This window comes from Callorhinchus milii, unplaced genomic scaffold (genome assembly GCF_018977255.1).
Source record: "Callorhinchus milii isolate IMCB2004 unplaced genomic scaffold, IMCB_Cmil_1.0 Scaffold4, whole genome shotgun sequence".
NCBI lineage: Eukaryota > Metazoa > Chordata > Chondrichthyes > Chimaeriformes > Callorhinchidae > Callorhinchus > Callorhinchus milii.
The window spans coordinates 12,877,069-12,903,013 of NW_024704745.1; the positions used below are offsets into that span (position 1 = coordinate 12,877,069).

The window sequence follows — 25,945 nt, forward strand, 5'->3', positions numbered from 1 at the left end:
GTATCCCGGTTGTGGTTGAATCTTCTGGCCTCTGTTGGAGTATGTGTTGGGGTGTTGGTATTGGTGACAGAATTGACACAACATTGGTGTAACAATTTGCTTCATTGCCTCTGGACTAGATATGGCTTCCGCTCCTGATCATTATCCAGTGACTACTGTTTCCCCCCCACCCCACCACTGATAATAATCCATTACATTTAGTACAGCATGACGGAAGGACATCCCAAAGAGCTTCACAGGATATACTGTAAATTGCTGTTACTGTGTGTTTTTGTGGGGCTAGATGTTGGGTGGACATCAGCTGAAACTCACCTGTGATATTCCTTATCATTGCAAAGCGTTGCAAGCACTCTTGCACTCAGGCTCACCTATGAAGAATGACTTCAAAAGAAATATAAGTGCATCTGCGCGTCCATTCGCACTTCTTTAATGCTGTTTTGCTGCTTTTGAAACAAACCCACAGTATAAACAGAACGGTTTCTCTAACAATACTTGCTGCATAAAGTGTTGCAGATCTACTTCCAAAAGTCGTTCTGCAATAATATAGCATTTGAAGTGATTTACACATCTTTTATCTCTTTTACTTAATTTCTCAAATGATTTACCAATACAGAATTTGATTCAGACTCATTCAATTCATCCTTACGAGGGAAACGTTTTGTGCAGGTCTAGATTTATCAGGGAATAGGTTTCTATGGTCCCCTACCAGTAATATTGTTAACGCAAAAATCTTATTACCCCCAGTACTTCTGATGAGGAAAGGTTTGATATGGTACATGCACCTAGATTCTGCAACACATCTGGGATCTATGCACATCTGCAATCTATTTTTATTCCTTATTATTAATTCCATCATCAAAATGTTAGTGCAATTTTATTCTGAAAACTGATCCAGTTACTTTAATTCCTTCCCCCATTACAGATATGTGATATTCTCTCATCCACTGTTTGTGCAAGTCATGAGATACTGTAGTTGCTAGAACTTGTGTGAGAAAACAGCTTGGGTCAACTTGCTGTATGATTGACTCTTTCTATCAGACTACCCAGCTAAGATCAGGAGCTCGAGACCCAGAGATTTACTAGCAAAAGCCCCCTCCCAACCTTTCGTTTGCATTGGACACATCAACATAGGCTACATCCAGCATCCTTCCTTCTACACAGAAAGATGCAGCAAGAATAAACATTGCCATCCCAATAATAGATAAGACTGAAGAGACATGTTTAAGTAGTTTTACAATTTTCTAAAGAAATAATCAGAAGATAAGTAGTTAAATATTATTGACCATCTCAAGGAGCGTCATTTTGGAATCTTGCCCTGAACAGACATTGTTTTGAATCTAAATCTAACTTTATGAATTGCAGTCTAAATGGGAAGGAAACCCAGGGAATAATCACATTTAATAAAAATGGAAGTCTTCAACGTCCCCTGCCCTTCCCCCATCTCCATTAGAACCTTTGCAGCATAATTCCACTTTTATTATTCCCTGGTTATCATTGGTCTTTGACTGAGGGCAAGTGCAAAAATGCAGACTCGCATTAATTTCCATTGCAGTGAATTCACAACACAGAGCGGTCCTGCATTATGAATTCATACTTATACATTCCATGGCTGCACACTCCACCTCATTGAGCAATTCCGAAACCTAGGTGACTTGTTTGACCCTCAACTATCCTTTCTACTCCACATCCATGCCATGATCCACTCTGTCTTCCCCCACCTCCGCAACATTGCCTGGCTCCGCCACTGCCTCACCCCTCGGGCTTCTGAAGCCCTCATCCACGCATTCATCACATTTAGGCTTGGCTATGCCAACTTCCTGCTTGTCAGCTTTCCCGACTCTTCCCTCCACAAGCTGCAGATCATCTAGAACTCTGCAGCTCGTGTTCTCTCCCACACAAGACTCCATGACCCCATCAACCCCACCCTTCCCCAGCTCCACTGGCTCCCCATCCCCAGAGGATAAAGTTCAAAATCCTTGTCTTTGCCTTCAAGGCTCTCCACAGCCTTGCCCCTTCCTACTTCTGTGACCTGCTAGACCCATATCAACCTGTCTGCTCCCTCCGCTCAGCAGACTACAGCCTGCTCCACATCCCCCATCCAGCCCACCCAACCATTGGTGGCTGGGCCTTCAGCCTTTCTGTCCCCATCCTTTGGAACTCCATCCCACATTCTCTTTGCCTCGTTCTCTCCTTCAAGGCATTTCTCAAGGCCCTCCTCTTCGACCTCGCCTTTGTCCACCCTCCTACCCTCCCTGATCCCAACCCCCACCTCCTGCTCGGGTACAAATCCCTGACTGCCCAGCATCTTGGGACATCCTCCCAACATGAAAGGCACTATACAAATTTAACTTTGTATTGTATTTTACCACTATTTCTCTGATTAGCAGACCAACCATATGTAAAATTAAAAAAAAGCACAAGAAACTGCACGAGGTATGAAGCTCGTAAATCAGGGTCAAATAAAATTAACCTTCACTGCACCCAATAACCTTTAGTTATAAAAAACACAGGTATGTTTCTTTCCCTTGTACATTTTTCAGAATTGATGTTCTGCAGAAACAAAATACTGAATGCTACCAAATTGCAATGAAAACAGTACAATAAACTGAAATCAGCTAACTCAGCACAGATTGAACCTGCAACGTTCTGGTCTGTACAGTTTAAATAATTCTTGTTTAACAGCAGAATTCTTTGTGTTTCAAGAAACCTTAACTTGAATTGAAGCAGAGAGCGGAGCTCAGTGTTCATTTCCCACTCCTGCTAACACAGTAAATTCCATTGTTCAGTGTGTTCACACAAAGAAGCTGATTCACAGATTTACTTCAAGAATAATTAACAAACCCAATACGTGTCACTTGCCCTTGCATCATGAAGCTTACAGTGGCAAATTACCGATACCCTGGTTAATTATGCAAGGGATCTGAGTGTGAGAACAACTTAACAGTGTACTAGTTTGATTTCTGCTGAGAGTTAGAGAGGTGTATATAATAACCATATTTTATGGCTCAGTCCTGGATTAGGAGAATGTTGAAAAATACAAATACCCACCACTCCCCTTACATTGTGTTTTCTACATATACATGTTCACCTATGAATATGGCATGTCACAGAAAAGCTCTGTGAGATGCTTTGAAATATTTTGACATGATAAGGTGCTATACCAAAGGTAAGGATTATTATCATTTTCTGAAAACAATTCAGCTTTTTAAGGAGATACCTAAGCCAAGACTTACCAGTAGAGAGGGAGAGAAAACTGTAGTGTTTTCTGTAGAGGGGGGCAGGCTGGAAGTTGACTCCCAGCCTGCTCTTGGCCACTGAATAGCAGTATCAACTAAAACCCACAGCTGGCTGCTTGCCTCACCTTTCAGTCAGAGTACATGGCTCGCGAACAGCGTTAACATTAACAATGAATAATGACCTATGACTTATTTCATTGATGATATTGATTTGTGTTTACAGGCGAATGTTCCCAGCGATGAGAGTGAAGATCACAGGCCTTGATCCTCACCAGCAGTATTACATAGCAATGGATATTGTCCCTGTTGACAATAAAAGATACCGGTACGTCCCACAGAGGAACACAATGGCAGTCTGTTGAAAGGGTAGCACTGTGAAACTTGCCTCCTGCTCTGGTTAGGCTGTAGCTCCTCCAATGAAACATTAAACCAAGATCATGTTTGCTTGTTCATGTAGCATTAAAGATCCACTGTTATTCAAAACGGGAAAGGAGTTTACCCCAGTGTCCTGGCCAACAGTTTCCGGATAACATTAGTCATACACTTCACGGCTGCATGTAGGACATTGATAAGTGCAAGTTGGCTGCACATCAAAATCATTTGTTTTCAATGAGGATTGCTTCTGAGGGCATATTACAGATATCCACTATATTGACTGGCAGTTGCTAAATTTTATGACATACACAGGACTATTATATATTTGTTCTTGGCACAAACAGCCAGAAAAATCTATTTAATAAACATTACAAATAATAAATCTGTTTTTATAAAATCTAATATATGAATTAAGCTTCAAACTACAAAATTCCATTTGGTCCATTTACTGATATCAAGACATTATAATGAATGCTGCATGCTTACATTTTATGGTGCATGTTTGATGCCAGATTGCTGTTGTTTTGATGATAATTTGCCGCAAAGCAAAAGCATTGCAGTGTGAAATCAGGGTTGGGCTAGTATAATAATAATAATAATAATCCTTGCATTTGATATAGCGCTTTTCACGTTTCCTAGACGTCTCAAAGCGCTTCACAGAATATGCTGTAAAGTGAATTGACTGTATATTTGTGGGCAAAACCACGTTGATGCCTCCTACCACCCAGAAGAAGGTGTTATATAGGAGCAGGAGGGGGGCCATTCAGCCGATCAAGCTTGTTCAACCATTATATAGAATCACAAGAAAGATTTTTTAATCCTATTTTCCCGCCTTTCTTTCTAGTCCTTTTATAGCCAGCTCAGCAGGTATCTATCTCTCTTTTAAACATCCCAATGGGATTTGCATCTGGGAGCATATTTGCCCCCCACAGGAGAATAGGAACTGTGGGTCCAATTGATATCCCTTCCACTCCACCACGCCCTACTGATTGAAACCTCTTTCATGGAGCAGAGTTTCCATGGGGTTGTATTTAGTACTGTATTGCTAAAGACCTGATCACTCAACTGGTTGTTTACTAGCTTTAAAGATTATAAAACCCAATCATGCTCATGCACTGTATCCCAATGTGCCACAGTGAGGTATTGGAAGTATTCCCCAGTCCACATTACTCCACTGCTGGAAACAACATTGCTTTGTTTCTCCCAAAGAGCCAGTTGCGAGACTGGCCTTTCATTAACATTAAAGATTGGAAAACTCAATTGTGAGTTCTACTCATTCACTGTGCCCCCAAGTGTGATACAAGGAGGAAGGGGAAGTATAAATCTGGGTTTCCTGGTCAACTGCTGGAAGAAGCAAAGCCCTGGCAGCATAAAATTAGAACAAATTGTCATGTAACAACAACAACTTGCATTGATATAGTGCCCTTCATCCGTTCTTGAGTGCTTTGGGACGCTACACCTTAACATATCTCCAATTCACAGATCGATGAACTATTTTAATGTATTGTGTCAATTAATGCCTTAAGATACACTTGATGTTTTTGATGTCTGATATGTCATGAATTCTAACTGGATTCCTTAGAAGGGATTCTAAGTGAGGACTCCAGTCAATAACTAGACTTACATCACAGGACACAGAGACCTGTGATTACCCCACTCCCACAGTACATCAGTACATGGGGAAATGAACCAGGGTTCTAGAGACTTTTGATTGCTATTCAGCAACCTCTACTGAAGGGGAAAGCAGGTTCGAGCTCAGCTGCACCCGTAGAACGACCTGCCACCACTTACTGTTGAGAAGTGCAGATGAGGAATGATCCCTTGGGGGCATGTACCAAAACAGCCACTATCAATGGAACTGTACCAAACACGAAGAATAAGATGAAAAGAATCAGAAACTGAAGACAAGAAAAAGGGAGACAGTGGAAGCAGAAAATGTGGATTGTTTCAAGAAAAAATTAGATTGATTTCTGCCAGAAAATAATATCGGGTTACAGTAGTTTGGGACACGACATGTCAAGCGACTGCAAGGTTGATAGATGGCGAGCTAGATGGACCTTGGTCTTCTTCGCCTAGCAAATTCTTATGTTCTTATGTTCTTAGAATCTGTCAGGAAGAAGGGAGAGAAAACAAGTTTTTTTTAAAAAAAAGAAATCCCCCTTCCTTTAGCTCCAAAAGTAAAAAGTTATTATTTGGGCTCATTATTGGAAGGCAAATATCATGCTTGCCATAGAATTGTGTGGTGAAATATTATTCCTAAATCACAATTATGGGCAATGAGATTAAAGAGGGTGATACCCTGCATTGAGTATCAGACCTTGAAATCATATTTGTTTTCAACAGGTTCCTCTCACACCAAAAAACATAAAACGATCAGCTCAAAGGTCATGATATTTGCTACTTTTGGTTTACAATTACGTGGATATAAAGCTCAAAATCCAATAGCTTGCAAAGTATTGAAAATATGCTGGGTACAATAACCCATAGTTATGTGGTTCTACTGTATACTGGAGAGCGTTGAAAGAATTTAGGTCGTGAAAACACGGCTGGTTTGCAGTGAAGATATTTGAGAATTAGTGTGCATACAAGTGACTGTTATCAGTTTGTCTATAGGCAGGTAATGAAGTTCATTATATGCAGGCACACAGGTGGACATTTCTGTGTATGTATATACAGGCAGTGCAGTTGACTGCACAGTATATGTATGGATACAGACAGCACACATGTCTATTTAAAGAGTTAGTGCATACATAATATGGCCAGGATAAATTCAGACATTGAAATGACACTTGACAATGAGTGTTTTCCTGATAGGTTATATCTGTATTGTGTTTTTACCCACCAATGGAAAGAATTAAAGTAAATTTAACTAGCGTCCCTTATGGAAAGAGACTGTGTAAGGTAGATAGGAAGACGATTGAAATTTTAATATTTCAGCAGAACTCCTTCACATCCAAACTTTTATTGACTGATATTTATCGACCTGTTCACTGAGTACAAGTGCGTTTTTATTATTGTTGTAGTCTTATTGCTGGATCAGTTCACACCCACACAAAGACAGACCAGTTAAATTTACTTTTCAATCGTTTACATAATTTATTTTTTAAACAATTTTTAGTTCCTGTATCGGGCACAGTACTGTCAGCCTCTATGACATTGGTGGCTGAAATCAAGAAGGCATTCCTGAGCCTCACTTTTTATACTTCTTTATTCCCTCAGTTCTTCCTATCTACCTTACACAGTCTCTTTCCATAAGGAACGCCAGTTAAATTTACTTTAATTCTTTCCATTTGTGTATAAAAACACAATACTGATATAACCTATCAGGAAAACAAAGATAGACTTTGTTTAGCCTTCAGTTTAAAAAAACGCCCAATAACTTGTGCTACTAATTTCTTTCTGCAGATACGTATATCATAGTTCCAAGTGGATGGTGGCTGGCAACGCAGATTCGCCTGTCCCTCCTCGGGTTTACATCCATCCAGATTCCCTGGCTTCTGGTGACACGTGGATGCGACAAGTCATCAGTTTCGACAAACTCAAACTGACAAACAATGAGTTGGACGATCAGGGACATGTACGTAAAATAAGCACGTGTGTCTTAACTGCAACTGACTGGTCAGCTCAGGCCAGAGCCAAGCTGATATTGCATAATTGTTAAAGAATTGAGCTGATTTACCCACTTTAACAAACTCATCTGTTTTAGTTTAATTGCAGTTGATGGGGTACATTCAACTTATAAGAACATTGTACATAATTCCTAACATTTCATTTGAGTTACAAATTTATAGATATACCAATGGTTCTCAAACTAAACTGATTCTGAAGAGAGAAAGATCACAATTTTTTATGCTGCAGACATAATAATATCTAGCCTTCTAAGGGAATTCATTTTTTCACGTCTGCCAAAAAAAACTTTAATCGGGAAATTAATCGATTCAGTGCCTGTGCACACTCCTGCCAATAATCTCTAGATCAAGTCCATATTTTTTCCGAATGTTGTCAGTAAGACTACAAGTATAGCCATTCCTCTTGTATGCAAAGTCGAGTTATAAGAAACTCTCTGGTCTTTTATCCTTCATGGTATTCCACCAAATAGCCACATTTTTCTTAATGTACATTGCTCTATGTTGTGTACAAGGCAGATTGTGGAGTCCTGTAGCTCAGTGGTTAGAGCACTCGCTTTGCAAGCGAGCGACCCGAGTTCAATTCCAGGCAGAGGGCGAAACCTTGGGCAAGTTTCCTTACACCACACGCCTAATAATAATCCCTCCAAAACCAAAAACAATAATAAATTGGTCATTTTCAATCTACGAGTGTTTGTGGGACATTGCTGTGCGCAATTGGCTGTCGCGTTCGCCCACAAATATACAGTCAATTCACTTTACAGTGTGTTTTGTGAAGCGCTTTGGGATGTCCTACCGACGTGAAAAGCGCTATATCAAATGCCATGATTATTATTATTATTATTATTATTATTATATTTTAGTTCATAAGCCATGCAACACGTCAACAAATTAGTTGCCAACAAACTGTATAAAATGTACAGAACTTAGGTTTAAAACAGACACATGGTCCATTTTTTAACCCCGAAATTTTTTAAAAAAAAGTTAAAGGCTAGTAAAAGGCAGTAAGTAGATATAAGCTGGAGCTGCTTTGCACCCAACGATGGTACCAAGCCCTCCAAGGTCAAACATAGCACAGACCAGATGTGATCCAAGCCTCCCACACCTACAACAGTTCTCAGCCCCAGCTTCAGAAGAACACTGTGTACTGTGCCAGTGGGACTTTCACATTCCCCGTACTTTTTCTAACTGTGTCCTCCAAAGGCATAACTCTCCGATTAATGCCACTCAGTGCCAGAGCTGTCGGCAGTTTTGTGTTGTGGATTTATGTCCATTGGGAACTGGGTTGAGACACTCAAACTCCATTCCCCTCAGCAGCCATTAGAGGAAGGAAACTCTTATCCCCAGTGCATCAAGTGGATTTCATTCCAGGCACAAGAGGTGAAAGGGCAGTGCACCACCCAGCCCTCACATGATGTACTTATTTAGAGCTGCATATTAACATTTTATGTGTGATTTCACATGTAATAACAAACTCTTGCAGGCTTCCGCTCAACTGCATTAGTTTAACATTAGAAATCAAATATTAGATTGTGGCAATTCTTTTAAAGGTATATGAATACCTGGCAGCTAATTATAGTCAAATCTATAAACAGAATAATAGAAATGTACATGAAAAATACAAAATGTGCCTTCATTTTCTGAAGTCCTTACTGGTACCAAGTGTGAGAAATAATTAGTACTTTGGGTATCTGTCTATTTAGAGTTGGCTTGAGACTTAACAAACTTGTTTCTCATAAGGCTATTAACACGATTCAGAGAAAGGAAAGTTTAATATGCTTTCTCTGGACTGGATTCCATCCTAACACCCAAAGGGAATGAACAATATTAAAGAAACTGACCACCTCATCTTTCATCACATTATTCCATTTGTCTGGGGCTAGATTCAAATCCAATTCATTGATATGTGAGGGTTATGTTCTAACTAACAAAACGTGCCACTTGGGTCCACTACCCAAACAGAATGACCCCTTTAATATTGTAGGCTGGATTTGGCTTCCAGTGCTTGAGGTGCAGGAATAGCATGTTTTATTAACCAGTGCCCCACACATCCCAGAATGCAGAAAATGCCTTCATTCTGTGTCTGGGATGAATTAGAATCTCGTCGCAGAAGTGAAGCAATAATGTTCCAGTGCTCTTTGCCAGATACTGCTCCTAATCCATCTGTCTGCTAGAAACAACCCAATATCGTAACGCAGTCCCAGGCATACGATAAATGTATAAAAACGTAAAACGTTTTTAATGGATAGATTCCATTTTGGCACCATTCCTTCACCGTTCATTTTAGAGTGACGATCCATTCTGTCTTGTGTTGTTGTAGTTACCTGGAGTCTGTTTTCATTCACTCTGATACTGAATTGATGGGCTTTAAATTTGAATCTCAGATCTACTCCATTAGGAATGTTTCTTCTGTTCGCAACTACAGTATATGTTGGTCAAGTGTCTATCTGCTCACCCAGCATGCGCCACTTGTTGTTTGGATAATAAGTTTAAAGAAGCCCACAATCAATCTCCACCACTCCACCTTCTGTAGGAGGCAGCAAAAAACTTTTCTCAGGATAGTTGAGGAATATATGCAATATTGCGTTACTTCAAGCAGAATGGGGTTGTCGAGTGCCTTCTCCTCTCCCCCAATGATAATGTTCAACCCCCGGGGTCAGTCCTCCCAACCACATCTACTTGGTAGTGAATTCAACACTGAAAATATGTTTACTGAAAGTTGGCATTCCATGGGATATGGCCTGAGAACTCATTTCAGACAGATATCGTGCAGCCAACAGATAGAAGAGGTTTTCATCCCACCAGTTTGGGGGTGGATTTTAAATCACATCCTGGTCATAAAAGGTTATACAGTCACCCCGAAAATACAGTCCATTCACTTTACACTATATTCTGTGAAGCGCTTTAAGAGTGTCTCGACGATGCGATAAAGCACTCTTATCAAATGCGACAATTATTATTATTAGTTTGCTAACTTGATGCAGCATCCAAATCTCTTCAAATTTGGAATGAATGCAGATCGTAACATTCAAATTTTCTGACGCTTTGTGTCTTTCATCTGTTAATAGCTTAATTGAATCAATCACAAGCGCTAGACGTGGTACCATAAGTTCAAATCCCAGTGGATTCCACACCAACCTGTAAACAAAATGAGCACATTGCCTCTACATTGTTCTTGGTTTATTGATTGGGGGATGGAGGGGGGGGGGAGAGAGATAGAGGAGATAAACTAGCTCTAAGGAGAAATTCCTGTCAGATACAGAACAGTGCCACCCAAGGCGTTATTATTGGTGGCTGTCCAACCCTGTCTGATTCATCAATCAGACTCAGATGTCCTCAGTCCTTCAGGGTAACTTTCTGAGGGACAGCCAGTCTCAGTTGGATAGACATCACATGCTTTTGTACTGGTGACCTCATAAGAGAGAAATTAAAATTCAGTGCATCTTGGAACCAGAGAGACATGGTTTGGACAGTGCTGATTGAAATAGTCAGATCCATTTTTTTTAAAAAAAATATATCACATCTGCGCCAATTTGTATATTTCCATTTCCTCCATGAGTCAGAGGTATCCAAGATCCCCTTTAATGTGCATTCCAAATGTAACCCCAGAGACACATGGACGTCAAACTGCCTCACCAAATGGTGGTCAGGCTGGCAACTAAAAACACTGAGACCGAATCCTGCCAGTGGTATGCACATAGTGGTTTCTATTTGAAAGACGCAGATTAGCGATGGCTTTAGTTCAGTTATCCGACACTGGGGGCTATTTAAATCCATGACTTCAGCAAACCTTTTAATCTGCTGCTGATCAGATCACCCACATTTGATACAGTTCGATACTGTGCACTTGCAAACTTGGACTTGTATGGGTCTCCATCACAGCTGTGCAATTGCCCCCAAGTGATTGCATTTGTGTGTCCTGTTGTGTTCCTGAAGGATCGAACATCCCAACGGATTGATTTGCTTTACCTGCGTTTTAACGACCCCCCCCAACCCCTCGATGTGCAGATAAAATATACGCTCATTCAACCATATGCACCAGTGTAGGAAGCATTAGAGGTCCACACGTCTGTCAGATCTGCGAGGAGTGCACGTTTGTGCATGTGTTTATTTGTAATACTATTTATTGTATGATGCAGAAAAGAGGACACATTTAGGGCAGATTGGCAGTAATGCCCATCACCATTTAATCACATACCTCGGGGGGAGAGAAACTCACGACCTTTGTCCAAAAGGAGACATTTTATTCTATGTAATCTTTTGTTTTGTTTACCCAATTTATCTTTTTTTCCTTTACCGCCGGATCAGCTGTGAGTTTGGAAGAAGGATGAAGCTAACATGCTAGACCTTTTTTTTTCTTTTAAAAAAGATTATACATATACAGAGGTAAAAAAAATGTTTTTGATGTGGGGAAATGCATCGGTTGCCACCTTCTAAAGTTTCGTTTCTTGCAGATTAGCGCACAGGGTAAACATTTACTGTGTGTGTATGTGTGTGTATGTTTCTGTATGTGTGTGTATGTGTGTGTGTGTGTGTGTATGTTTGTGTATGTGTATGTTTCTGTATGTGTGTGTATGTGTGTGTATGTTTGTGTACGTGTGTGTGAATATGTGTTTGGGTGTGTGTTTGTGTGTGTGTATGTTTGTGTATGTCTGTGTATGTATGCTTGTGTGTGTGTGTGTGTATGTATGTGTGTTTGTGTATGTGCATGTGTTTGATGTGTATGTGTGTATGCTTGTGTATGTGTGTGTGTGTTTCTGCATGTGCATATGTGTGTGTGTGTATGCTTGTGTAAGTCTGTGTGTGTATGCTTGTGTATGTGTGTTTGTGTATGTGCATGTGTTTGGTGTGTATGCTTGTGTATGTGTGTGTGTGTGTGTGTATGTTTGTGTATGTGTATGTTTCTGTATGTGTGTGTATGTGTGTGTATGTTTGTATACGTGTGTGTGAATATGTGTTTGGGTGTGTGTTTGTGTGTGTGTTTGTGTGTATGTCTGTGTGTGTATGCTTGTGTATGTGTGTTTCTGCATGTGTGTGTGTGTGTGTGTAGAGCTATGGGAAGAGTAATTGTCTTGTATGTCTTCTCTCTCTCTCTCGCTCTCTATCTCTCTATCTTCCCCTTCCCCTTCACTCGAAACAGATAATTCTCCATTCGATGCACAAGTACCAGCCCCGGGTGCATGTGATCCGAAAGGACTTCAGCAGTGAGCTGTGCCCGACCAAGGTGGTGCCTTCGGGGAGCGGCGTCAAAACCTTCACCTTCCCAGAGACTGTGTTCACCACAGTGACCGCTTATCAGAACCAACAGGTACTCAACTGCACTATCACAACACACGCCACATTTTCCACAAATGCTTAGAAAAAAATATATATACCTTTACAGAGAGAGAGAGAGAGAGAAAATGAGTGTGTGGCTTTAAACTGATTGGTGGGGTTTATGTACTTTATTTCTTCCCCCCCCACAAAAATTTTTTTTTGATATGTTTTGTTTTTGAACCTCTTCGTAAAATGTGAATCTATTTATTCGAATATCTCCACAAATAAAACTCCGCAAATTTCCTTTCTGGAAATTGGGCTGCTGTCTGTCTCGTTTTGATCCGAAATAGTATTGAAAGCAGCAAACAACGTGTTGTCACTGAACAAGATGTACACACTTATTTTCAGAAGCATTTTTTTTTAAAAAAAGCTTCCCATGACATCAATAACTGCAATAATATTATGCATAGAAAATGTAATTGTTTAAAACAGTTCACCTATTCCATTAATGTTTTGCAGTGAGTATTGGAATTTGTTTCAGCACATCACTGTTCCCACAGAATATACAGTCAATTGACTTTATAGTATGTTCTGTGAAGCGCTTTGACTGATAAGGCGATATATAAAATATGAGGATTATTATTATAATTTTTATTTTGCCGGCATTTTTCTCTCTCGGGTGCCTTTATCCCATAACTATATTTAACGATTCACTGAAACGAGCAGATACCCAGCTTCTTTAAAAAAAAAGAGAGAATAAAACAGGCAGTAAAAAAAAAGCTTAGTAAATGCAGACAGTTTTGTTGGCCTTTCACTGACTGCAGTGACGATTTACAAGGCGGTAATGAAGGATATCCAGCAAACTTTAAAACGTTCTTTTCCCGAGACAAACTCTGCAAGAACTTTACAATTTTTTTTCAAAAAAAAGAAAAGAAAAGTGGAAGAGTTAAAAGCCAACCTAGCTCTTGTCAGCACGAGTTAATCCTCTGGTTGATCAAACTTCCCATGCTGTTTGTCAGCTTGTTGCTGACTCCTCTCATTGAGTCTCAGTCAAGTGCAGAGCAGGTTTGTGCAGTACTATATGTCAGAACAAATCTGAATATTGTGGATCCAATATTCATAAATATTAACAGTGTCAAAGATATATATATTTCAAATGCAACGCACACACGATTATAGCCGCAAGTCAACAGGGTTTATTTTCCCATTTGCAAACAGTATGTATTTTCTCACTGCATAATCTTTTTTTTAAAAAAAGTGTATCTCACTGACTTGCTTGGCGTTTGAGGTCAATGCAGCACTTTTTTTTGTAAAACAAAACATAATCGCCCCGATACCTGAACACGTTTTGACTGGTGCCCGAATATCGAGTTCAAATGGGAAATAACACTCGCAGATTTGACGGGAACTCTTTGGTTAAAAAAAATCTGAAGACAATTCATAACATCATAAAATGTCAGATATTTATCCTGAACATTACGCTGCAAAAAGAAAATTCATGTAAATATTAGTATTGTTCTGTGTATATTCCAGGTGCACTTTGTTCAGATATGAAGCCGCATATTCTGTTATCAAACTCTGTATTTTATATATATATATACATATATATATTTAAACAAGCTTTGATAAAACAATTTAAATTTTAATATTTTAGTATCAATTAAACTACATTTTGAAGACGGGGTAATGTTTTTTCCCCCCAGTGAGATTATTTTCTGCTCTGTTCAATGTCATTGAAACCCTATTTACAATTCAGATCATATTTACGCCCTTATTTTTGGGTGTTGCCAAAGGGAAATATTGTATTCATTATAACCCTGACTAATTGAATTGTTTTCCTTCTGTTATCTGTCTAACCTCGCTCAAAAGATGAGATTCGACAATAGCTGGGATTCAGATCGCTTTTAGATTTTAACCTGTTAGTGTTCAGCTCTGGTTTCTTGTCAATAGTAAATACATATACACACACACACACACACACACACACACACACACATACATACATACATACATACATACATACATACATACATACATACATACATACATACATACATACATACATACATACATACATACATACATACATACATACATACATACATACATCACTCCAGTAAACGGCTAGTAATAGTTTGGCTGACAGATCAATCAAATTAAAAGCCTTAAACATAACTGGCGGTTCCTCTAGCTGTTGCCTGTTAACATAAAATATATATTTTTAAATCCACGAAAAATAAATCTAAATTGTCCTGTGTCAAAACGCGCCATAGCCTATTCATACACGTAAATAGTAACGTAATAAAAATGTAAATGTAAATATACATGTTCTTCTTGTGACCAGTATTTTTATGGTGATGTGCTGATGTGCTGAAATCAGCCGCAAAAGCTTCCATCATCTGAAACTCTGAAGATGTTGGACTTTCTTGTGTGAAACTACTTTGAAGCGTTATAAAAAAGTTATATTACAGTACATTGCAAATAAAATGCATGTTTTTGTTTTCGCTTTGCAATACAATGCCGCATCTGTGTTGCTATTATCGTGCATAAGATTGCTTTCACATTGCCGGAAATATTCTTCTCTTGAAACGAGTGAATTTTATATAATTTAACCCCGATAATCTTTTTTTTGGGGGTGGGGGAGAGAGGGAGAATTTATTTGTACGTGTTTGCTTTTAAAACATTTAAATTCCAAACATTTTATCACAAAACCTGTCTCATCTCTTTCACTTCTGCTTATTGTTATTATTATTATCATTATTATTAATAATTTTAATGATGTTATTAAAACTTTATTCATATTATTAATTATATTATTATTGCTGATATTACTTGACACACTGTCTTATTTTAAGTGCCTTTATTCTCTCCTTCCGGCCAACTATTACAAAGCTGCACTTTCTTATTGCACTTTCTTCCGCAAAATGTGGTTTTCAGATCATTTTCCTGTGTTATTTCTCCAGATTACGAGACTGAAAATCGATCGCAATCCATTTGCTAAAGGATTCAGGGACTCGGGCAGAAACAGGTGAGAGAGTTTCACTGCTTCAAAACTGCTTCAGATGAAATTACATTTAAAAACAATCCATGGCACTTGATCAGGATAGCTGTGCTGCTCTGAAACGATTGCTGATAGATAGTTAAGAGTTTTTTTTATTTTTTTTAATTTAAAAAAAGGTTTTGAAAGCGAGCCAAAGTAAATCTATCAATGTGGGGTCCAGTTTCTCTTTTCACACGTTGAGATAAACTGACCCACAGACTTCCTCGGTCAATGCTTTACGAGTCATCTCAGTGCTTCTAGTGCTGGTCTCTTTCACAGTCAGAAAGAAGGAGGTATCTCTTTTAGCCATTGCAACATGTTTGAAAATAATTCGTACGTTTTAACATGTTTTCCGTATTCATATCATAAAGGAAGTTTGCAAAAAGGTAATGAGAAAGGTTGGTTTGCAACCTCCCCACCCCTAAAAAAAAAGAAAAGATAATATTGAAATACGTTTACAAAAATGAAATTCGTTTTGAAATAAATTTGAAAGAAAAAATTGCCCCCCCACAAAATCCCTTCACTCACTTTTTTTCTGGATTAATTTTGTGCTTTCAATTGTATGTAGTCATTTAATGTCCTATCATTTTTAAATGTGGCAATTATTTAAAATAAGGGTTGCCAAGATCTCTTGATTTATAAAATTGTCTCAGTTAGTCTTTTATTCAGTAATTATGTCATTTTATTGGTATTTTGCGTAACTAAATACAGTACATTTGTTTAAAACTTTTTTCTTTTGCCAATTTTTCTCCTGCAATTTTCTCCTCTTTCCCTCCTGGCCTGAAGGTTTTTTGACTATTTTAATTTGCCCTCCCTCTCCAATCTGCACAGGCACAGTTTCCATATACAAAATTCACTCCCTCCTCCAAGTGTAACCATTATTCATGTGTGAGACATGTCAGTGAATGCTGGGATGTTATGTGAATGCAGTACTGGGGCATTGCAGCCATTTCCAATATTGTACTTACTGCACGTCCCCAAGGGTGATCTTGTAAGAAGGTCCTCTTAATAACAATGAAGGCTCCTTGTTTGTAACCTAGACCAACTGTAGCTGCCTACCATTGCCTTGCTTAACAACAACAACAACAAATTACATTTGTATAGCGCCTTTCATGTCAAAAGGACATCCCAAAGTGCTGGACATTCAGGGATTTGGACCCGAGCTGGAGGTTAGGATGAGGAGGTGTGGAGGGCAGGAAGGAGGGTGATCAAAGGCCTGGTCAAAGAGGATGGTCTTGAGACAGGCCTTGCAGGAGTTAAGGGCAGCAGAGGGAGTGTGGGATGGACTTCCGAAGGGTGAGGCAAGAGAGACTGATGACTAATTTAGCATAAGCTAACTCAACATAAACTGGGATTTGAACTTGCAATTGGAAAACTGCAGCTGCCATGGCTTTACCATCAAACCATCAGAAGAGCTTGACTCAAAGCCCTAAAATCAGAATAAACCAACTTTTTACTCAAATAAAAACAAACGTTATAAGATCACACTTGTCATGCATGGCCTATCCACTTTGTGGTGCTTTGTTTTTGACAAACTATGCAGTTTTATTTAAACACTAAGAGTAATCTAGTATTTCTCCAGGATAAAAACAACGCATACAGTACTCCTGCCTCTCTCTCTTTCACACGCAAATATATTGGAGAAAATGGCACGTGGGTCATGAAAAGATTAGTCACTTTAGAGAGAGACAGGAATAACTACAATTTTATTATTGTAGCCAAAAAATACAGTGATTTGGGGGAAAGTGTTGATTCCAAATTTCATAAATTACATCTATTAACAAGATTTCTGATGATGTTCTCTGAATGTGTGCTAATATTCTGGCAGTTTTTTTAAATTAAAAGATCATATTATCATCTCATTCAGTCATCTCAAAGCGCTTCACAGAATATACTGCAAGTGACGTGACCTTTGTTTGTTAAGGTGAATGGTATCAATTCTGGGAAATGGAACCCATTTCCATTTCTTCACCTAATGCCCAGATAAGGCTGAGACACAAGAGCCTAATTTGCTGTATTTTTTAACAACATATCTCTTGAGTGTGTTAGAGACTTGTAATATACTCCAGTTTGACCACAACCCCAAAAGAATAGGTTCCTCTATTAGTATGTGTCTGCCACATTTCGCCCACAAAATATCGTCAATTCACTTTGCAGTATATTCCGTGAAGCGCTTTGAGACGTCTGAATGAGGTGATAAGGCGCTATATCAAATGCCAGGATTATTATTAGTAGTAGTATTGCAAATATACAATGTGATCTTGGAAGACAGATGGTGGTTGAAACAGTTTTTTTGCTATCTAACACCCTAATCCTATCATCTGCTGCAACAACCTTCCTGTACAACAGTAACAGTAGCAATCAGGACATGCAGCCTTTGCAGCAAGTAGCAGGGGAGCAGCAGGTGCCAGGAGATGATGCCCCTTCTCCTAGCCCAGTGGAGGCACAGATTTCATGCTTCTCTGTCAGATATGGAGTCCTGTAACATATTGGTTAGAGCACTCGCCTCGCAAGCGAGAGGACCTGGATTCAATTCCAGGGCAAGCAAAACGTGAGGCAAGTTTTGCTTACTCTACGTGCCTCTGTTTACTTAACAGTAAGTAGAACATGATTGGTGGCTCGCTTTTCTGGGGGGAATAATTCCTTCAAAAATAAAAATTTTAAAAATAATAATTTGGTGACTCAATCCATGACTGTTTGTGGGCCACTTCTATGTGCAATTGGCTGCCAAGTTTCACCCACAAAATATACAGTCAATTCACTTCACGATATATTCTGTGAAGAGCTTTGAGGCATCTCAAAGTCATGATATCAAGTGGAAGGATTATTATTATTATTAAATTATTATTAATGTTATTAATTGAAATCCCAGAATCATGCCCTGACAGAATGAGCTTCACAGCTTGTCGGCAGTGCTTCAGGTCAGATCACTGAAGGACACACAGCACTGTAGTTCTGGGAAGGAGAGAATGTTGTGAAGACTTCTCCCACCTCTTCTCCATAAGCCCTTAAGAAAAAAAAACAATAATAATTTGGTCACTTCAACCCACGATTGTTTGTGAGACACTGCTGTGTGCAATTGGCTGCCGTGTTTCGTCCACAAAATATACAGTCAATTCACTCTACAGTATATTCTGTGAAGCGCTTTGAGACATCTAGAAGATGTGAAAAGCACTATGTCAAATGCAAGGATTATTATTATTTACTATTACCTCATAAATATGTCTCTCAAACATCGGTGGATGTGTATTGATGGTGGGTAGTACTGCAGGGTCTGCAACCTCTGATGTGTGGAAACAGGAGGCGAGAGCTGGAAATGTAATAGAGGAAAAGAAATGAGAAAAACCTGACCCAAGTACAAGAACATAACAGTGGTGATTATCCAGGTATTGGTAAACTTACATACCTTAGTGGGCAAAACTGTTTTGTTCTCCACTGGATATCCCATTTGACACAGTGGAGTCCCGTAGTGTAGTGGTTAGAGCATTCAGCTCACAAGTGAGAGGACCTAGGTTTGATTCCCAGGCAGGGTGAAACCATTGGCATGTTTCCTTACTCTACAAGGCTCTGTTTACCTAGCATTAACTAGAAACCTGATTTTAGTCGATTGGTGTCGCTCTCCGGGAGTAATATTCCTCAAAAAAAATTACTCAATCCACGACTGTTTGTGGGACACTGATGTGCGCAATTGGTTGCAGCATTTTGCCCCAAAATACAGTCAATCCAATTTGCAATATATTCTGTGAAGCACTTTGGGACGTCTCATGACATGATAAGGCTCTATATCAAATGCAAGGATTATTATAATAATTAAACTGAAAACTCACTCGATGAAAGTCAGTAAATTTACTAAGAATCTCAGTCTCAGCCCCGTAGCATTATGTACTTGGTTCATGAAGTCACCATTGGAAGAGTTTCCAATTTCCATTCTATTAATATGGAAAAAAATCCTGTTTTCTTTCCCCTGTTTCATTCTGCGTTACGTCAGAAAAGAAACTATTTTGACTTGGTTCATAAATCAAGGTTTTAGAATCAGGGGACTTGTGTTTTTCATTATTTTAGAATCAGTCTCATTGGGATTTACCGCTGTCAGTCAAAACTTTGGTGCTGTGCTTGTGTAGAGTTGGTATATGATGGAACAGCTCAACTATGCTTAAGTGAAAAATTCATACCTGTCTCTTCTGTCTTGTGGAAAATGTTTATTAATTTCGCACTTTTATATAGCGTCAAATCCTCAACTGGATCACTGACCTTTACATAAAAGCCACATTACTAAAAAAGAGAGAGAGAGAAGACTATGATTTACAACTTACACTATGAAACCTTTGAAAAATTATTTTGTTAGAAAACAGTACGGAAATTATGTTGAAAAATGCTTTTACGGACTCCCACCCATCATATAAATAAAGTTTGCTTACTAAAGAGCAAGCTAAATTTGAGCATGGTTTAGTAATTTTTTCCAAAGAGTTTGAATAGCTGTAATGTTTAATTATTCTTTCAAATAAGAAATATTTACCATGCCTCCTTCTAGTTCAGGGCCATTTATGAATGGGCAAATTGGAGTATTATTTTATTTCCCCAGTGGAATCCAGTAGCGAAACTCTCTTGGAACCATTTGATTGCATGGTTGAGTCCCCTAGGTTTCCTCTCACACATGCTCAATTAAGATGAAATAAAGGAGTAATATTTACCTCTGTTTACCGCAGTTTAAACAATAAAGTTTATATTTTTAGTTTGAGATGCATGAAACACATCTTTGGAGGACAAGTTTGCAGGGCTATGAGGTGAGCGCGGGGAAGTGGGATTCATTTGAATAGCTCTCACTGTATAATTCTATGATTCTATGATCTGGCTTTATTTTCAATTGGAATTAAATAAGTATGTTGTTCTATCACTCCTTCCAATTGTCTTTTTGATCATGCGAGAGAGGACTATCTAGTAGCGATCAGTTGGTTAGAGACCACTGGCTCAGAGTGAGTTCCAGTTTTTCCCAAATTGCCTGCTGGATGGGGTATCAAGTATCATCGTGGAATCCCATTTGAAATCACCATGTTTGAGACAGGGAAAATTGAGTAAAGTTTAATAATAAGTACAGGACAATTTGTTGGTCATGTGACCAGCACTACTCTTCACACCAAACCAGATCCAAATGAAAGTAATAGTTTGGTGAAAGTAATTATTTTGAAGAAAAGGTGTACCTTTGTTTTGTTATTAAAACCTGCCAATGTTACTGGGTTATACTTCCATCATAACATATGGTTAATATGGTTTTGTCAGCAAAAGCAACAGAAAAGAACATGCCAAGGTTTACAATGAAGAATATTCAAATAACAGCTCATAAAAGTCTGCAGCTCTTCTCAAACCCAACATAGCTAAGGATACAAAGAGACATTGGTTTTAATATCCATCATAAGATCCATGCAGAACCAATTATACAACGAATATTGCAGTGATCTTTCGCTGTTAAACCAGTAAATGAATTACAACCAGCAGAATCTTTATTCCCTAGAAAGGAAAGTAACCAAAACACAGAGAAAGGCTTTTTGTTACAAAAGCGAAGATGGCTTTTATCAGATGTCAATGTACAAAAGTTAATCCTTTTCTGATGTATAATAGTTAGCCATTGATACCTGAGGCTAACCAACCAAGCATTAGTTCAGAACAATCTGAAGCTGCTTTGATTAAAAAATAAACCCAGAATACCTTAGGATGCATCAAGACAGTAGAACACATATAGGCATATAGACAGTAGAACATATAGGCTAACAGTTGCAAATAGTATTTTCAGGACAGTCACAAAGAAGATTTTCTTTACTCAGAGAGCAATTAAAGGCTGGAACGTGAAGTTACTTGGAGTAATATGGTACTGAAGAAGCCATTAAGCCCAACTTGTCTGTGCCCTCCACAGACAAGACCCCATCCTGCTTATTTCCCTAACCTATTCACTTCTCCCTCAGTTAACTGAGAAAGAAAAACTCCACACAGCAGAATTATTGCATTTCCTCAATCTTTTAATGTCATAATAATTTTGAAAATCTGTACTGTCGAGGGTCTGAGATGCCGTCCAGCCTGAAGGGTGCTGTATAAACGCAAGCTGTTGTTGTTGTTGAGGCACTTGACAATATCAACAACCCTCATTATTCCATCAAGACTGGATGTTGTGCCAACGCTGATTGGCAAATGCTTAATATGAGAAAAGACTAAAATATTCAGGGGAAAAGAAAAACCTACAAAACTACTTTTAAGACAGATTAGATGTCCACCTGGCTCAATTGGAAGCACTCTTGCCTCTGAATCAGAAGGATGTGGGTTCAAGCCCCAACTTGTGACTTTGAAATCACAGACCAGTTAGGCACTCCAATGCAGTGGTGGAAGAGTACTTTATCGTTGGAGTCATTAAACTGAGATCCTGTTCGCCTGATTAGGTGGACATTAAAGATCCCATGGCATTACTTGAAAAGAGAAGGGAACTCCACTTGGTGGCCTGGTCAACAATCCCCCAAATAAAATGGGTTACTCACTTCATAGCTATCTGTGGAACATTGCTGTGTGCAAAGTGGCTGCTGCATTTGCTTACAAAACACAAAGTCCCTGCATATTACAGTGAATCCTATGAAATGGTTTCAGACATCCTCCTGATGTGAAAGGCGCTATATGAAATGCACGGATTTTTTTTTATGATTTTGGCACCTCTCATAATTTTCCTTGTACAGTAGCATGTGCCTAGCTTTTCCCAGTATTGTCGCACTTTCAAAGAACGCTTTGTGTAACTGATCCTTCCTGTTATGTGGTATTATATAATAGACGACATTCTTAATGCTTTAAAATACTGTTCCTGTCATTTGATGGGTCTTCATAGAACCAATTGTGAAGTTGACAATCAGTTTCCATATATTGCCTGATTTAACAGTGTTGAATACTGATAGGGTATCAGGGCTCTGCTGAGTAAATAGACCACTTTGACTTCACTCTCTCTCTTGGTTTTGTAATATTGTTGGCATCTTTTGAATTTGTTAGAGACTTGGAATATGCTCCAGTTTAATTGCAACCACAAAAGAATAGTGGGTCCTAGACTAGTAACACACATGTACAGCAGGGAAGCAATAATAACTGTGTTGAAATGTCTCATACTCTTTCTAAGCCATTCTTTTCTCGCATCTTAGTATTCCTAACCTCAGTCTTCCTTTCCTTCTTACTCCAGCTGGCAGATAATAAAAGGTTTGTCATCATCTAACCACTATTTCCTTCATTTACATCACCATCTCTCCTACTCTTTTCATCCGTGGTGGTGCCCTGTAATACATCCCTCATGCCTTCACCTAGGTTTCTCAAAGAAAAAAATACAGAATTGTGAATTGAATAGAGCTTTGATGGGATAGATGGCGATGAGAGTAAATCTACCTGTTCAACAAGGGCTAGAAACAAAGTGGCACATGAGAACTGTGCAGAGACAAACACAGAAATCCTCAGGGACTTGTCTGGAGAAACACAAACAAGAATGAGAATCAGTCTGCAAGAAAAGATGTTCCAGGGCTGACTTTGATTAAAGACAGATTCAGTCAAAGCATACAGCTACAAGAGTCATGAACACACAAGTTTTATGCATGGATGAGTTTTTGTGTTTGAAGTACTGTACTTTGAAAGGAAATGTCTCAGGTTATCACAATGGACATTTAGCAGCTATTTTATTTGAACACTATAATTGGTAATTGGTACATAGAGGAGGTATAAGGTACTGAACAGTCTTGTGTGATCAACCCTTGCATTTATATGATACACTGCCATAGCTACTTTTGTAGTTTCGGTAGAATATATAATATCTGGCCATATTTTACTGGGTGGTTTGAAACTTGCTATCATTCTTCTATGGCAAAACATTTGCATTCAGAAACTAGTGCTAGATACGTGGCCTCGGAGAGCCGTATAGCAGTAGCATGTCACATCTGGCTTTCATTATATGGCAGAGGTGCACATAAGACACAAGCAACTGAATAAACACACGTGTGGGTTATCAGCAGCAGTTTATTTTTCCTTTAGCACTGCTTCCTCCCAATGCAAGCCACTAACCCACTAATGATTAGAGGCAGCCATACAGAATCTAATTGGATCATCTGCTTACTCCTTGAACAAAGAAAATCATGTCTTTCATACTGTTCCAGCCTCTTTTACTAATTTCTTTTACACCTCTCTGGCCAAGTCCTCAAGCCCTGATTGTCAACATTGTGGGTTCTGTTCTTCCTCCCGAAGTCTCACATTTATCTTCCACTCCGACAGTCTATCCTCTGCCTCTTTCACATCCTTGTAGCCCACCCTTCCTCTCTCGTTTACTTCTCTCTCCCCATTTTATATACATGAATAATAATCATCCTTGCATTTGAAATAAGCCTTTCACGTCAGGAGGATGTTTCAAAGCACTTTGCAAGATTTACTGTCAAGTGTTGTGCTGTGTATTTTGTAGGTGAATGTGGAGTTTAGTGTATTTTTGTAGAATTGAGCCAGAACTGTGCTTTCAGTGATCCCAGTTGCTATCCTGCGTGAAGGGCACGATATAAAGTGGTTGTTGTTGCCTTCCACCCAGTCTTAATTTAGAAGCCAGTTCTTTTCAATAATGGCAGAAAACTGGCTTCCATATTAAGAATGAATTAACACATTTCCACAATTCTGTGAGATCTTAAATTTTAAGAAAAAGTGGATCCTCGAGAGAAGTTAACATTTCAGGCCTCTGGTCACTATTTCGCACTGTATGCACTTTTCCCTGCTGGAAAGTGCATGTGTGTTGGCGTAGGGTGAAGTGAGGATCAGCCCTGATTGCAATGCTCAATGTGTTCAAGTTAGCCTGCCAACTCCCTTTGTGCAAGTGAAATTTATCTTCCACATTTATCATGGGATTTCCCTACTGTCTAAACTCAAAGACTGAGTATGGTCACTTGGACAGGGTATTGAAAGCCTTTCATGTCTACAGATCCATATGAGTCAGCCCCTTCAGGATATAGGTGAGATGAGAAAATTGTGGGAGGAAGGATTTCTAAAATAAAGTTTCTGTTTAAAAAATACACTGATTGAATTCATTCATAACTTCAGAACTCAGTAATAGGAGAATTCCAACCTACGTAATGGCTAAAGGGTTAACAAGCTGACAGCTAAGAATACATTTTGTGGGAAATGCTGAAACATAAATCTGAGTGAAACAGTGTGAGAAAAAAATGAAGCAGCTGGAAGTAGGACAAAGTGGAGATTTATGTACGTGTGAAAGCTGTACACAGTTATATTTCCCTTCTGGTTTCCTTTGATCAGGACTGGTTTAGAGGCCATCATGGAGACATACGCCTTCTGGAGACCTCCTGTTCGGACACTGACATTCGAGGATTTTACCAACATGCAGAAGCAACAAGGTAATGGACAAGAACCTTTCCCTTTTTTTTGTTCATCTCTCTTAAATTTCCCTGATTTTTTCCCCTTTCTCTATAAAAGCCATTCTCCCTTGCAGGGCTTACTTCAGATAGTTAAAGCACAGAGCTTTACAGGATGCACACTTTAAATGTTGTGACAACTGCTAATGTTGCCCTTTTGCTGTTTAAAAGCTCTTATCAAGTAATAGCACTGTTATTTCCCCCTTCCCACATGACAAACTTGTTTTCTGCAATGCATTCGCACATGTAGGATGTAGGACTACTACTTTAGTAGAAATAAGAGGACATATGTTTAGAATGCAAAGGGTGAGACAAGATGGGCCAATGAGTCTTATTCCTCTGAACTGATCTTATGAGTTTGTGGCTAAGATCAAGTGTGGTATCTGTTTGTATCAGTTACTCTTTGGGTTGTGCGCCTGTGTGCCTGTACTCTCCCTTTAAGGTTCAGTCGTGTAGAGATGCAGCGATCTAAACCTCCCTATAATTCATTCACGGGACACAGAGCTATTGTCAGGAGACCTATGCCCGCCCCTCTGTTGGCTGGGATTGAGAAGTCAGAGGCTCCTTTGACAATTTGGGACCTAGGTTAAGGGGGTGGGTGGGGAGGGGGGGCAACGGGTTGTTTGGGAGACAACCCTTGTTCCTGTTTGAGGAATGTGAATTGGTCTTATTCAACTTAGTGAGGCATGAGTGGGGCCTAACCTTGCTCACCAAAAAAAAATCATCTTTTGATTACTGCATTCCTTCAGTACCCCAAATGAGATACAACAGGCAACTTAGATTCCCAGTTTCGACAAATGAACAGACATGGGACCAAGTTCAGAACTACAGAGGTACAAAGATCCCAATTGAGCATTATGACTATTGACTTTTGGGAAAGTGTAATTTTCTGCATGGTTTGTTTGGTGCTTTGGGAGTTAAAAACGCGATAATATCACACGCCGTGTTCATTGCTCCTTCCCCCACTGCCTGTGACAAATTGGAAGAAAACACGTTCAGCTT

General features: G+C 39.1%; 1 protein-coding gene across 1 annotated transcript in view; it reads left to right on the forward strand.

Moving 5' to 3' along the window:
* Positions 1-25,945, forward strand: part of tbx15 (T-box transcription factor 15) — a 60,903-nt gene that overhangs the window by 28,527 nt on the left and 6,431 nt on the right. The window contains exons 3-7 of the mRNA XM_007895877.2: positions 3,460-3,561; positions 7,017-7,188; positions 12,378-12,545; positions 15,457-15,521; positions 24,828-24,925. Of these exons, the coding sequence (XP_007894068.1) occupies positions 3,460-3,561; positions 7,017-7,188; positions 12,378-12,545; positions 15,457-15,521; positions 24,828-24,925 (605 nt within the window). The remainder of the gene's footprint in view (positions 1-3,459; positions 3,562-7,016; positions 7,189-12,377; positions 12,546-15,456; positions 15,522-24,827; positions 24,926-25,945) is intronic.